Source organism: Acomys minous (assembly GCF_964271855.1).
Source record: "Acomys minous genome assembly, chromosome: 2".
Taxonomy (NCBI): domain Eukaryota; kingdom Metazoa; phylum Chordata; class Mammalia; order Rodentia; family Muridae; genus Acomys; species Acomys minous.
The window spans coordinates 116,850,874-116,866,474 of NC_140484.1; the positions used below are offsets into that span (position 1 = coordinate 116,850,874).

Here is a 15,601-nt window from a genome sequence, read left to right on the forward strand (position 1 = left end):
GCCCCAAGTTCAATTAACAGCAACCACATGGTGGCTTACAACCACCTGTAATGAGATCTGGTGTCTTCTTGTGGTGGGCAGGCACATGTGTGGGCAGAATACTGTATAAATAATAAATTTTTAAATTAAAAAAAACAAAAGTTTAGCAACACACTAAAGTAAAATGTATTATGAAGAATTTGAATTTACTTAAAGGATGCAAATATGGTTTTACTTTGGTATTCTTTCCTGAATGTTCATACATTTATAGAGGTAAGAGTATATTTATTGACTGGCTAAATTCAATTTGCTTTCTAGTCATGTTTTTTTCAATATTGGAGATTGAACTTGGGTGCTTTTTGTTTAGATCTCAAGTGGGAAATGAGAGAAAGACTTGTGAGAGAGCAGGTGATGTTTATCCCCTTAGAAGTCGAACCACCATGTGGGGGAGACTGCTTGTTAACCAGCTGAAAAACATGCTTGAACAAATTCTGAGAGGAGGTATAAATGTGAGCCAAAAACAAGAGGCGGGGCCTTTGGAGACTTGGGATAGTTTTGGCTGTTCATTGCTCCACTTCGAGACACTCCTAGAGAGAACTGCTCGAAGGAAGGCTTTAGGGCTCTGGGCTCTGGCTGAGGCTCCAGGTGCTGGTTGCTCCAGGTTCCAGCAGAAGAAATCCTGCTGATCGCGCCAGGAAAATCATTCCTCAGAACTGATATCCTTACAGTTTCATTATTGCATTCTTTAATCTCCTTTTCCTATTGTTTAGGTTAGTCAGGTTATAAGTGAGGTACTCTGGGTTAATAAGTTCGTAATAAAATACATTTGTTAAGAAAATTGAGCCTACACTAGTGAATCAATCTACCACTGAGATGTGCCTCAACCCTAGAACTAAGCGTAAAAAATCAAATAACAAACAAAAAAATGGAACTTAAAACTCCAGTTATTAGCTGGGCATGGCAACTCACACCTATATTACAGCCTCAAAGTACAAGAGGAATGCTGTGATCTAGAAACCAGCCTGGGCTACACAGTCAGCTCCAAGCCAGCCTGAAACACACAGCAAAACTCTTGTCTGCAAAACCCAATTCATGATTTTTCTCTAAAAACCCATTCAGAAAACAGAAAATAATCTCCTTAATCATTTAAAGAATATCCACAAACCCCAGCATACCAACTAGTAAAATGCTCAAACCCTCAACACCCATCACTCCTCCTCTAGACTACAAAGAACACAGTAATGCTTATACTGTCACTTCCAGGTTACCTTGCATTACAAGAGAGTAAGAGGGGAAGTTATAACAAAGAGGAAAAGGAATAAAAAGATCTGAACTCATCATAATCTTCAGACAACCTAACTGTATATAGCAAAGCTCTGGGGACAGCCTATATAGTAGGCATTAGCATTTATACGTGCACTTAGCAATATTACTGACTACAGTGTCAATGTACAAAAAGCTCATCTTCCTATATACTAGTTAACAACTAAGAAATAAGAAAAACCCAGGCAGATATGGAGAAAGGGCTCAGTGGTTAAGAGCACTTTTTGCTCTTGCAGAGGACCAGAGTTTGATTCTCATCATTCATATAGGCAGCTCATAACTGCATGTTAATTCCAGCTCCAGGGGAGCTGACGTCTTCTTTTGGCCTCTTCAGCTATGCATACATATGGCATATAATCACACAAGCACACATGCACTTAAGAAGAAATTTAAGTAACATTTACATCATTAACTAAATGAAAACTCAAAGTTTTCCAAAGATAACATACAATATTATGTCCTTGAAAAAAAGCAGTTTGGTCGGGCAGTAGTGGCACACGCCTTTAATCCCAGCATTTGGGAGGCAGAGGCAGGTGGAGTGCTTTGAGTTCGAGGCCAGCCTGGTCTACAAAGTGAGTCTAGGACAGTCAAGGCTACACAGAGAAACCCTGTCTCGAAACCATACCCCCCAAAAGAGAAAAGAGCAAAGTTTAACTATGAAATGAAAATCTAACTATAAATATCAATAAGTTGGAATTACCTTAAAATGAATCTTATGTTCACCAAGAGACAACATTAGACAGCCAATTTATTCACTGCAGAATAAACCAGAATGTCTACAAACTTATTTTCCCAGCAAGAATGCATAATGACTTGCACAAGCATGGTACAGAATAAGATCTCAAAGGACCAATAAAAATCTGAAGATGTCCAACGTAAGCAGCAATCAGGAAAATACAAAATTAAAACCATATGTAGCTATGTTGGTAGGGCAGGCCTATAGTCCCAGCACTTCAGAAGCTGAGTCAGAAGATCAACTGAAGCCAACAACGGCTATATGAGACCCTTGCACAAAGAGCAAGCAAGAATCCATATATGGTATCACTATTCTCCACAAAAGTATCTATTTGAAAAAGAGTAATAGGTAAGGATGTCAAGCAGCAGGCAGGAATGAAACTGGTATTCCTTCTGGTAGGAATGAAATTGATCCAACCTCTTTTAGAGAAATTTTGGTGTCATTAACTTAATAAACACCTTACAATAGTTGCTTCTTCCACCATGTGAGCTCAGGATCAAACTTACATCATTAGCATTGACAACAAACTCTTTATCTGCTGAGCCATCTCACTGGCCCAAACAGATTTCTAACCACACAGTATTCAAGCCAATTGTCAGCTATGCAACAGAAGACTATTCCTTGTATCTAAGTGTGTGTAGTATGTAAGTATGTATATATGTACACACGTACACGTACACACACACACACACACACACACACACACACACACACACGAATGACTCCAAAGAAACAAATCTAACCCTGGAACACATTTCTAGAATACTCTTTGGACTATGTGTATAGTTCATTGATACTGCACTTACCTAGTAATTACCTAGTAATATAGATAAGGCTTTCATTTCAATTCCCAGTAAAACATGTACACACAGGATTCCCCAACACACAGAAATGGTGCTGGGTCATCAACACAAAACAAAATAAATCTTAACTCTTTAACTTTACACAAAACTAGATTCCACGTGGCTTGAAAATCTAAGCATAAAGTAAAACGATTGTTGAAATGATGCTCATGAATTATAAAAATAATACTGTGAAATGGATATACTGCTAAAGCAATCTAAAAATTTAATGCAATCTCTATCAAAATCTTAATGCCATTATAACAGAAATTGGAAAAAACTATTTTAAAATAATTCATATGGAAGGACAAAAGACTAGAAATGGTTAAAGCAATCCTGAACAAGATAATAATCCTAGAAGTATCACTATATCTGATTTCAGGATATACTATCGAGCTGTAGTAACAAAGCAGCATTACACTGCACAAAATCAGACAGGTAGATCAACGGACTATAACAGGTGACCCAGCTATAAGCCCACACAACTACAGCCACATGATTTTTAACAGATACAAAACAAAACCTCAGAAATTGAAGCCAGCCTGGTCTACAAAGTGAGTTCAGAGACAGCCAGGACTATCACAGAGAAACCCTGTCTCAAAAAATTAAGCAAGTGCGCACGCGCGCACACACACACACACACACACACACAACACCATACCACACCGAATTTATAACTAAAGAACAGTACTTGGCAGTCCTTCTGGGAAACTTGCTATTTTTTCCAAGCTCATTCTAAAAAATAAAAAAAATGTACTCTTTCTTTTAAAATGACTCAAACAAAACATTTCATCAACATTATTAAAACATGTTACAACTCCCACAAAAGATTATGAAACGCTGTCAAGGCATCCATACTTTCTTGGCAAGAGTTATCTTCAGGAGTTTCCTCCTCCCCCATTGATCAGTAGTCTCCTACATATGGGACAACTACATATACATATATTTAGGCATGTACATATATACATAAAAGTAAACTTTTTTAAAGAGTTAAGAGTTGAAATAAATTTAATACTTAGTTCAACATATATAAAAACACTGCCTTGTCAAGCTACAATCAGTATAAAAATGTGCCAGTTAAGCTGTATTCCACCTTTATCAGCCTCACTCAGCCTTACCCCTCAGAACATAGGGTCTTTCACTGAACCTGGACCTCACTGGTTTTTTTGTTTTGTTTTGTTTTTTGGTGTCCCCACCCACAGCTTCCTGCTAGACTGGTAGCTAGCAATGCTCAACAGTCCTCCTGTTTCCACCTTTCCCCAGTACTGACATTATAGGCGCATGTGACCAACCACCTATAGCTTCTTATACGGGTGTTGTGGATCTGAACCTGACCATATGTTAAGGCAGTGTTTTATTTATGTTGAGCTAAACATTAAGTTTATTTCAACTCTAACTTTAAAAAATTTACTTTTATGTGCGTATGTATATGTACCATGTGTGTAAGTGTGTGCCTAGTGCCCTAGAGGACCAGATAAAGTAGCAAATTCCTCGAACTGTAGTTACAGGTGTTGTAAGCTGCCTGATGTTGGTCTGTAAACCAAATCTAAGTTCTCTGCAAGAGCAGCAAGTATTCTTTAACAACGGAGCCATCTCTCCAGCCCCATAATTTAAATAGCTACAAAAACCTTTAACAATATGACTCACATTCCACTCTTTGTGGTCCTGGAGCTAGAACCCAGAACAACAACTGGTGGTTATATTTTGTATTTCTGAGACTTCTTGCTAGTTATCTCCTGCTGGCCAGGACTATGTGGCCCAGGCTGTCCCCAAACTTACATTTTTCCTTGTCTCCATCTCCTAAGATTTGCAATTACATGTCTGCACCCCCACCCCCTCACTCCACATATACTATTACTTAAATCTTTTTAATTCAACCCTTCCTGTGCATCACACAAAGCAGGTACCTTTATTATAATTACAGGCAGTCTCCACATATAAGAGGGTCCAATCCATAATGCAAGCCATGAAATGGGCAAGTACTGCCAGAGAATCAGTGTGTTCTCTATGGGCCTCCCAATGAAACCCTCTAAGCATGCACTGCTTAACAGCAGTCCTGTACAAACCCCAAGTATTCCAATTTTCAAATCTCAATTACCTGGCAAATGATCGTGAATTCCTCGATTTATAGGTGTTGTGCAGACTTTACTGAAGTCCAGTGAATCATCCAAAATGGCATTTATCCTTCGAAAGATATTGGCATTGCTACATGTAGAGAGTGCAGGAACTTCCTGGTTGTCCCAGCAATCCTTTATCCTTCCTGCTTCTTCTTCCTAGACATGGCGAGAACATGCTTAGGTTTTTATACTTTCTAAGAAGGAAAATCAGCTTAAGGAGTGCAGTCATTCCAAAATAACTTGGGAATCCGAACAACGAAGGAAAATTGCCACTAACTTATAGCTTCTCATCAGAGAACAGCACAATGTTGCTTTGTATAGCCTACTAAAATCCAGATGATCATGAGAAAGACCAAACGCATCTACAGTTTACAAACTGCAGAATGACACTGAATGTACAAATTCATGTCCTACCTTAGCTTCAAGTTTTTTCTTTTTCTTTTTTTTTCCTTTTTTTATTTTTTAAGATTTATTTATTATGTACAGTGTTCTGCCTGCATGTATACCTGCAGGCCAGAAGAGGGCACCAGATCTCCTTACAGATGGTTGGGAGCCACCCATGTGGTTGCTGGGAATTGAACTCAGGACCTCTGGAAGAGCAGTCAGTGCTCTTAACCTCTGAACCATCTCTCCATCCCTATCTGTTTTTTATTCTTTTTTTCCCCAAGACAGTGTTTCTCCGTGTATAGCTCTGGCTGTCCTGGAACTCGATTTGTAGACCAGGCTAGCCTTTAACGAACAAAGATCTGTCTGTCTCTGCCTCTCATACCCTGGGATTAAAGGCAAGCACCACCATCGCCCAGCTAGCTTCAAGCTTTTGAAAACAAATATCCAGCTGGGTGTGGTGGTGCATGCCTTTAATCCCAGCATTTAGGAGGCAGAGGCCGTCAGATCACTGTGAGTTCAAGGCCAGCCTGGTCTACAAAGTGAGTTCCAGGACAGCCAAGGCTGCACAGAGAAGCCTTGTCTCAAATGAAGAAGAAAGGAAGGAGGAAGGAAGGAAGGAGGAAGGAAGGAAGGAAGGAAGGAAGGAAGGAAGGAAGGAAGGAAGAAGGAAGGAAGGAAGGAAGGAAGGAAGGAAGGAGGAAGGAAGGAAGGAAGGGAAGAAGAAGAAGAAGAAGAAGAAAAGAAGAAGAAGAAGAAGAAGAAGAAGAAGAAGAAGAAGAAGAAGAAGAAGAAGAAGAAGATCCTCTACAGCCTTTGAAAGCTACCAGAATATCCAATTCTGCAAGACTGTTTGCCAAGCCCTACTGATTCATAGTATTCATAAAGTCTTTTCACAACTGTGTATTTCTAAGTAAAATGATGTTCAACTCTACTTTGTAACTTCAAAAAAGCATACATTTACAATTTGCAGATTGTAAAGCTATATACTTCATTCATTCACTACCTAACAAACATTAATCAAGTGTCCTCTATCTATAGGCATACCTCAAGGGTCAAGAGTGAGACAAAGATTCAATCCAAGAAAGTTTGAAAGTTTGGACAAGGAACTAAGACTTGATTATGGTGTAAAATAACCACAACATAAGCTACAGCATTCTGTAAACATATTCAGTTCTCTAATCCACATGACTTGGAAGGAGAATGTGTTTGGAAGCTGGATAAAGGAGGTGGTCTAAAGAACAGCAAAGAAAGCAGGGAGGCATTATCAAAAGTGTTCCAGGGTCAGGGCTGGAGAGGTGGCTCAGTGGTTAAGAGCACTAGGGTTCAATTCCAGCACTGACATGACAGCTCACAATTGTCTGTAACCCTAAGATCTGACATCCTCCCACAGATTTACATGCAGGCTAAATACATAAAATTAAATAAAATTTTAAAAAGTGTTCCAGTATGGTAGAGTGTTAGGTACAAGAGAGGAGACTGGAAAGGCCTCACACATCACGTTAAATAGTTAACAGTATCTTCTACATCAGAAGTTACCAAAAATTTTAACAATGCAAAACCCCTATTTTTTGTTTACTATAATACAAGAAATATAAATAAAATCTCAGGATCTTGGCCCCATCTGAAGGCAAGAAAATGATTGTAAGTCTTAATAGACTGACATCAGTTGCAAGAGAGATGAGAATCAATGAGAAAAGTCTGACAATGGTCTAGAGGACACACGCGGACTTTGGAGGACTTCTGGGAGAAGTTCATTCTTCGTGAGAAAGGTCTAAAATGCGTATTATTTCAAGTATCCTGGAAAAAAATCTAATTTATCCAGCCATCCTGCCTCACTCCTAATACCAGTAGGATGATGCATCATATTTCCACACTGGACAAATATTGCCTGACATGCCTCCTTCCTTCTCTTACACACTACAAATCAGAGGTCTTGTTTAAGGTGACTGTGTAATTAGAATAAAAATAAACAAGTTGTTCAATTTATACCCTCAAATAGCTGGATATACCAGTTAAGTACCTGAATAACCACATGGGGGTGTGTGTAAGTGAACCAGCACTATTAGATGGAGGACAGGCCTACCACTTTCCTTATATGTACATTACACATGAAAGAATAATACTATGGCATGTAGGGGGCCTGATTTAATACACATGTAGTCCTTACCACAGTGCCTGGCACCTAATTACACACTGAGCAAATTAACACTATCAGTAGTAGTAGTATTATACCATGAGTCAGAACAACTACAGGGATCTTTGAAGAAAGGATCCATGTGTTCATTAAACGAGAAAAATGTATTTAAAAGCTAAAGCAACTATTTGATGACCCCAGGCCGTTCTCTGCTTTGGTCCCCGTTCCTAATATTTGACTTCACAAGCTTAGAAAAGACATCATACAACTACCTAAAACTTTAATCTGCTACAAAATAGACTGATGACCTTTTATACACACCAATTAAAAATTTTAATTGCTTCTCATTTTCAAAATTAAAATTATCTGTGTGGTTTTCTTAACCTGTGGATCATAACCCTTTGGAGTTGCATATCAAATATCCTACATATCAGATATTTATATTATGATATATAATAGTAGCAAAATTACAGTTGTGAAGTAGCAACAAAGTAATTTTATGGTGGGGGGGTCACCATAACATGAGGAACTTTATTAAAAGGTTGCAGCATTAGGAAGGTTGAGAACCACTGGTCTTTCTTAACTTTAGCCAAATAAAGTTCTGAATTCAGACCAACGTTTTACTATAACAATAATTTTTCCTTGTTTATTTTCTATTGCCTGTTAACTTCTAATGTTTTGGCATATTCTGTCATAAAATGAGATCATCAGCAAGCCTTTTTGTTTGTTTGTTTGTTTGTTTTTACCTCAACTTAAGTCTTTTATTGTGAATAAAATAATTACGCTTTTATGTGACTCTAAAACTTAGTAAAGCCCAAGTGGTGGTGATGCATGCCCTTAATCCCAACACTTGGGAGACAGAAACAATTGGATCATTGTAGAAGAATTCTCTTGTGTGTATTGTGTGGATGTAATACCTATCAATTAAAGACTTCAGCAGGAAATAGGTGGGACATCCAGCAGGTAGAAGGGATTCTGGGATAGAGGTAGGTGCTCGAGATTCAGCCAGCAAGATGTGAGGGAAACGGATTTATAGTGCCCGAGTTCAGGTAACCAGCCACAGGGCAAAATGTAAATTAGTATAATGGGTTATTTTAAGTTATAAGCTAGTCAGAGAAGAGCCATGCTATATGGCCTAGATATATGTATAATATTTAATGAGTCTCATGAGGCACTACTCCAGGAGCTAAAGGGTGAGAAGAAAAACTACCACTACAGATCTCTCTGAGTTCAAGGCCACCCTGGTCGACAACGTGACTTCCAGGACAGCCAGGGCTGTTACACAGATTACCCCCAAATAATAATAATAAAATAAAACCACAAAATTGTGTGTGTGTGTGTGTGTGTGTGTGTGTGTGTGTGTGTGTGTTAGAAACTACCTAGAACTGCTTTATTGGAAAACCCTGGCCTTGCCTTCAGATAGTATATACTTTAGCCTGAGCATATGGTCACCATTCCTCAGGTCAAATTTTTGGGCTTGGTAATGTTCACTTCTCATAAATGATTGCAGCACTGCCATCTCTAAATTTTTTTTTCAGGATGCTTATAGTCAACAACACAACTCCTACACTAGAGATGCCTTCAAGAAAAGTACTGCTAATCTCCTACAATTTGTAAAAAGTGGGAAAGAAAATTTGGGTTGGGTGTGTCGGTGCAGCACTTGGAAAGCAGGAGCAGGCAGATCTCTTCTTAGTTCGAGGCCAGCCTGCTCTACCTAATAGACCCTTTCAAAAAGAAAGAAAAATAAATAAATTTAAGACTGAAGGATACACAATTTACTCCTCCAGATGAGAATTTTAAAGCTAGAATCCACCAATTAGAATCTAGAGAACCTTCTTAAAAAGCTGTTTATAAACTGGGCATGAAGGCCTTTAATCCCAGCACGTGGGAGGCAGAGGCAGGCGGATCCTTGTGAATTTGAGGCCAGCCTGGTCTACAAAGCAAGTCCAGGACAGTCAGGGCTGTTACACAGAGAAACCCTGTCTAAGAAAAAAAAAGCTGTTTACACTTTTTTTCTGAGAATAAAGCCTTTCCATTTAATTGGATTCTTTTAGTTAAAAGCATTGGTCTTGAACATCCAAGCCTCTTAAAAAATATTAAGTCAAAGTAACAGAAAATAATCTACTTAGATGCCTCCCAAGTTTATGCAATTTGCCTTAAACTTATATGAAATATACAGTTGAACATTTATATCCAAATTTCTGAATATACAATTTTAAGCAGCTCTTATATAAATAATCACACAGGAAAAAAAACATTTGGGGATGACAAATTAAGAATATGTTTTTCTTGCAAAAGAATGCAAACCTAGGGCTGGAGAAATGGCTCAGAGGTTAAAAGCAACGGCTGCTCTTCCAAAGATCCCAAGTTCAATTCCCAGCAACCACATGGTGGCTCACGACCATCTGTAATGAGATCCAGTGCCTTCCTGTGGCGGGCAGAATAATGTATAAATAATAAATAAATAAAAACTTTAAAAAAAAGAATGCAAACCTAGTTACATTTTTTTTTTGAGACAGGGTTTCTCTGTGTAACAGCCCTGACTGTCCTGGACTTGCTTTGTAGATCAGGCTGGCCTCAAACCCACAGAATTCTGCCTGCCTCCGCCTCCCAAATGCTGGGACTAAAGGGTGCGGCTCGGCACCTAGCTACATTTCTATGCTTGCCTTATACCTCCATGAGGAGAGACTGGGCAGGGTTAGTTCAAGGCCATCCTCAGCTACTAGGTAAGACACTGTCTCATAAAGAAAGAAAACAACAAAGGAAACTATGTAGAGGGTGAAAAGCAAGAAAACGTAGGGTAGGAGGGTAAATGGGGAAACATGTTAATACTATATATAGTATACATATATATTGCTTTTCATACTATTCATACACATGTATATATGAAACTAGGATGGAAAGAGCATATATATTCTTCACCTCCCTGCTTGGTCTTTCAAGTTGTCTATGCACAAATACAATGAATAAAATTTTACTAGTTTGGTATATATGAAATTAGTAATAATTTACATCATTTTAACCAAGAAAATAGCAATTTTACACAGCTCAATCTAGTATTTCATGACTACTGAAAATTGCTAGTTAGATATTGAGATCACAGAAATAGATGAAACAGTCCATGTCTTAGAAGAATTCATTAAATGGGATGAGTAAATTCAGTTAGGCCAATAGGGGAAAAAAACACAAAAGGCTCAAGAAAGGAATAAATCAAAGTGTCAGGAGTGGTTTCACAATTAAAACTTCTACATTAAGGAAAAATGAAAATGCAGTTTCAATAAGCAGACATCATAAAAAACATAATAGGCAGAACAAAGTGTTGGGGAAAATAAAACAGTACATTCAAGGAAAGAAATGTTCCAACAAGAATTAGACCACATACCTCACCAGGAATAAAGGCTACCATGTCAGAAAGAGAAAGTGAATCCATTAACAAACATAACAGATCCTAGACCTCTCTCCTTTATGATCTTCCATCATTTCTACAATGGCTTTTTCCTTATTGCATTAAGTATGTTCAAGGCTCTTCTACCTTAAAGCATCCTCTTCAATCCACAGCTTATTTCTTCTGCTTTATGACCAACCAGCATTTAACTTCTGTTCATCCTTTCAATTTATAACATGAACATGATGCCCCAAGAAACCTGACACTATATAGCTCCTAAATCAATGACTTCATAGTTGTCAATGCCAACCAAGACTTTCTTGGCTTTTTTGGGGGGGGGGCGCGAATAGGGATCCTATCCTCAACTACTCTACTGAATTCAGGAACCACTTTCTCCTGGTTCTTTCTCCTTTGGTTATTTTTATGTTTCTATAGGGTATATCTACCAAATCATTAATTCTATCATCAGTCTGAGAAGGAAATTGTACAGTCTCCAGAATAAGACCTCTTGATAGTTATTCCTGTTGCACAATCATCTTTTCTGTGAACTCAATCAACTCTCTTCAATGTTTAGAGTTTTCCCTAGCCCCACACTCCCCTCTAGTAGTCTTCCTCTAGCTGCTCTACAGAGAAACTTCCTACCTCTAGCTCCTACACTCACTCACCTCTTCCATCCTTTAAGTTAAGCATCAGATGCCACTCTCTTTCCCAACATGTTACTGAGTGTCACTATTTTATTGCTGTGAAGAGACACCATGACCAAAGCAACTCCTATAAAAGAAAACATTTACTTGAGGGCTTGCTTACAATTTCAGGGGTTTAGTATATATCATCATGGTACTGGTGCAGGAGTTGAGTTACATCCTGATCCTCAAGCAGAAGAGACTGAGCCTGAAACTTCAAAAGCCCACCCCCAGTGATACTTTCTCCAAGAAGGCAACACCTCCTGATCCTTCTCCAATAGTGCCACTCTCTGGTGACTCAGCATTCAGATGTATGAGTCTATAGGGGCCACTCTAATTCAAACTACCACGTATAGAATGCTTTTTGCTTAGTTCATTGTACTCTATCAAATCCAACAGGCAATTCTTGACTCTTTCAGAATATTTTCTTTCTGCTTGTATGTCCCTATTAATAGATCTTTGAAAAATACAAACTGAAAAACCTCTTGTATAGGAGGTCTTTTAAAGTTCTCATACATTTCAGTTTCAGAATTCTTTACATCCCTAACATTCCAAAGGCTGGATCTTAAAAGCTTTGATGCAGACAGACCCTCCACACCTATCAGTATTTTCTCATTAAAATCTTTTTGTGCTATTGCTGCAGTAATTAAATTGTGTCAATTTGGAGAAATAAAACTTTCTTTGTTTTAATTAACACTTTAAAGTACTTCTGGAACTGGAGTTACAGATAGTTGTTAGACACCATGTAGGTGCTGAGAACCAAACCTAAGTCCTCTGCAAGAGCAACAAATATTCTTAACTGCTAAGCCATCTCTTCAGACCTACCACAACTTTAGCTAACCTAACAGAAGCTAACTACATTTTATCTGATTCCCTCTTTAATCTGTTGGCATGTATTGTTTTGAATTATATCAAGAAAATCTACTTGCAGATTAGTCCATGGAAAGAAGGTATTTTCAGGTAATTTTGATTAATCCTTTTTGATACATCAAACCTCATAAGCATTAACTTCCTTAAAGTTAATAACAGCATGGCAACCTAAAGTATATGGATGTGTCCTTCAGACGATGTAAGATTAAAATTCCTAAGTCCAACTCACATTCTCGTTGGACTTTATATCCACATTTGACTTTATAATATCTTATTGTCAGTCATGTGGTAAATACTGGTTCACTGAATTTTTCAGGTATTGTAAATACTGACATACTTCTTGACAGCACCACCACTCTCATCAGGAGTTTTTAAAGTATATTATATATAGTTCAAATAAATGTTTTCCAAAATTCTAATTTCTTCTGAGCTCAAATTATATCACTGGCAACAAACACACAGTCAGTGATTTTCTAATGAATAGACAGACACATTTTGTTCATTAAAAAAAAATCTGTCAGGCTAGAGAGATGACTCAGTGGTTAAGAGCACTGGTTGCTCTTCCAGATGGACCAGGGTTCAATTCCCAACACCCACATGGCAGCTCACAACTGTCTAAACCTCCAGTTCTAGAGGATCCAACTCTCTCACAAATGCAGGCAATACCAACGTACATAAAATAAAAACAAAATATTTTTTCAAAAAATCAGTCTAACAAATAACCCAAATTAAACAACCATAGTTTATCAGTGTTCTTTAAAGGGATGTATTTCATAGAAATACATTGAAACCACCCTACTTGGATATGAAACAACAGTTTTCTCCACTAGCTTCCCACTTGTGCACAACACCCTCAAAAATTAGTAAACTTAAGACAGCTGTGGTGGCGCATGCCTTTAATCCCAGCACTCGGAAGGCAGAGGCAGGGGTATCTCTGAGTTCAAGGCCAGCCTGGTCTGCAAAAGTAAGTCCAGGACAGCCAGGGCTATTACACAGAGAAACCCTGTTTCAACAAACAAAACAAAAACAAAGAGAATTAGTAAACCTGACTTTTTATTGCTTCCTCAAGGACATTTTTAAAATGTCAAACTGGCTTGTGGGGTACTGTACAAATAATACAATGATGCATGCCACAATTTAATGGCACTACCATGATTTCTAAGGTGCCAGTGGCTGTACTTATCCCTGCCGCCTCTGCATCATCAGTGCAAACACCAGCACAGTTTAAAAGCAATTGATGGGAGCAAGCATAGGGCACATGCCTATAACCTCACCAGCTGGGATGCTCAGATAGCAAACTTGGACTATACAGTAAGTTTTGAGCAGTTTAGGTTATGAGACTCTGTCTCAAGAGAAAGGAAAAGGAAAGTCCATGGTATTTTAGGATTATGAAACACCTGACTTTGGAGACCTGAAGAAGTCCAACTGAGAATTTCTGTCAAAAAGACAGAATTCTTTAACTATAATATAAAAAATTCCTTCATCTTAGTGACCAACTTGGATTTCTTTAAAAAAAAAAAAAGGAAGTATTTTAATTGTAAGCACACACCCTGTAAAGGGCACGAGAAATAAGCATACAACTTAATAATGTTGACGTATTTATATAAATCTGAGTACCACAACACATCAAAATAAAAACACTTCTATGTTGTAGGTTTTCCTGTGCTCCTTCCCGTTCTCTACACTCCATGTTTATGTTTCAGCCCATCCCCACAGGCTTACTGTTCAGAATAGTGTTTGCATGCCTGTACGTTTGCCTGTGTGGAACTGGGTGTTCAACTGTCCTGTTCTCAGAAGGCATCCATGTTGTTTGTTGAGATAAGGTTTCTCAATGGCCTAGAGGTCATTTTTGTTGTGTTACCAATTTGGCTTGTCCATTTGTTTACTTGTGATTTTTGAGTCAGAGTCAAAACTGGTCTCAAACTGGCTATGTAACCAAGGATGGCCTTGAAATTCTGATTTTCCTGCGTATACCTCCCAAATGCTGGGGTTACAGGCATTAACCACTACTCCCCATGTTATATGGTGCTAGTAATCTAACCCAGGACACCTTATGCATGACAGGCAAGCATCTACCAACTAAGATATATCCTAGTCCAGTTTTGTCTGTTTTTGGACTTCTTATAAATGGAGTCATATAACAGGTAATCTTGTTATCTGGGGTCTGGTTTTCTTATTTTATTAATATTGCTGTTGTTGTTTTGCTTTGTTTTGTTTTGAGAGAAAGGGCTTCACTGTAGCCTTAGCTGGCATGCTATGTAGAGTAGGCTGACCTAGAACTTAAAGATCCAAGGGCTTTTGCCTTCCAAGTGATGGGATTAAAGGCATACACTCCCACACCCAGAAGGCCTGGCTTTTTCATTATTATTCCAGTCCTAGGACTAAACCTAAAGCCTTGTGACTTAAATATGCTCCAATATTAACCTACATAACTACCCTTTTTACAACTTTTTGGGGGGAAGGAGTCTAAAGTGTCCAGATCTGCCTGCCTCGATCTCCCAAGTAGCTATAATTACGGGTATACACCAGGAGTATGAAATGTCTGCATATAAACAGATGTGGTTAATCACAACTTATGGGTATATAGCAAAGAATGAAAACAGTAGATATTACTTCTGTCCCTTGGCTTTTGTGGTTCCTTTCTGTATCTTCTGATTGTAATAAATCTTAGCCATTGGTACAACTACTGTCCAATCCCTACAAATCCTCCTGTGAGTTATCTGACCTGAGCATGGTCTTGGGGATATCTGATTGCCAATGAGTATTTGTGGTTGTCATTATCATTGTTGTCCTCTTGTTCTTCAGATTTTAATAATCATACTTAAATTTCTTTTTTTAAAAAAAGATGTATTTATTTAACTATATATACAGTACTCTGCTTACATGTACACCTGCAGGCCAGAAGAGGACACCAGATCTCATTATAGATGGTTGTGAGCCACCATGTGTTTGCCAGGAATTGAACTCAGGACCTCTGGAAGAGCAGTCAGTGCCCTCAACCACTGAGCCATCTCTCCAGCCTCATACTTAAATTTCTGTGGCTATTCTTTAAAAATATCACACTGTCCTCTGTGTATGTGTGGGGGCACATGTGTTAAGGTCAGAAGACAACTCTTGGGAACTGATTCTCTCACCCTCTACTGTA

The 15,601-nt window shown here is 38.3% G+C and overlaps 1 protein-coding gene across 11 annotated transcripts in view; it reads right to left on the reverse strand.

Moving 5' to 3' along the window:
• CPEB1 (cytoplasmic polyadenylation element binding protein 1) overlaps positions 1-15,601 on the reverse strand; it is an 85,602-nt gene that overhangs the window by 59,699 nt on the left and 10,302 nt on the right. For 10 of the 11 annotated variants that reach the window (XM_084772463.1, XM_084772462.1, XM_084772470.1 and 7 more), the window contains exon 2: positions 4,979-5,153. The exons of the other annotated variant lie outside the window; for it this stretch is intronic. Coding sequence is in view for 8 of the 10 variants with exons in the window: in XM_084772470.1 (XP_084628596.1) it covers positions 4,979-5,153 (175 nt within the window). In the remaining 2 variants the exon portion in view is untranslated. The remainder of the gene's footprint in view (positions 1-4,978; positions 5,154-15,601) is intronic. 11 annotated transcript variants of the gene reach the window in all.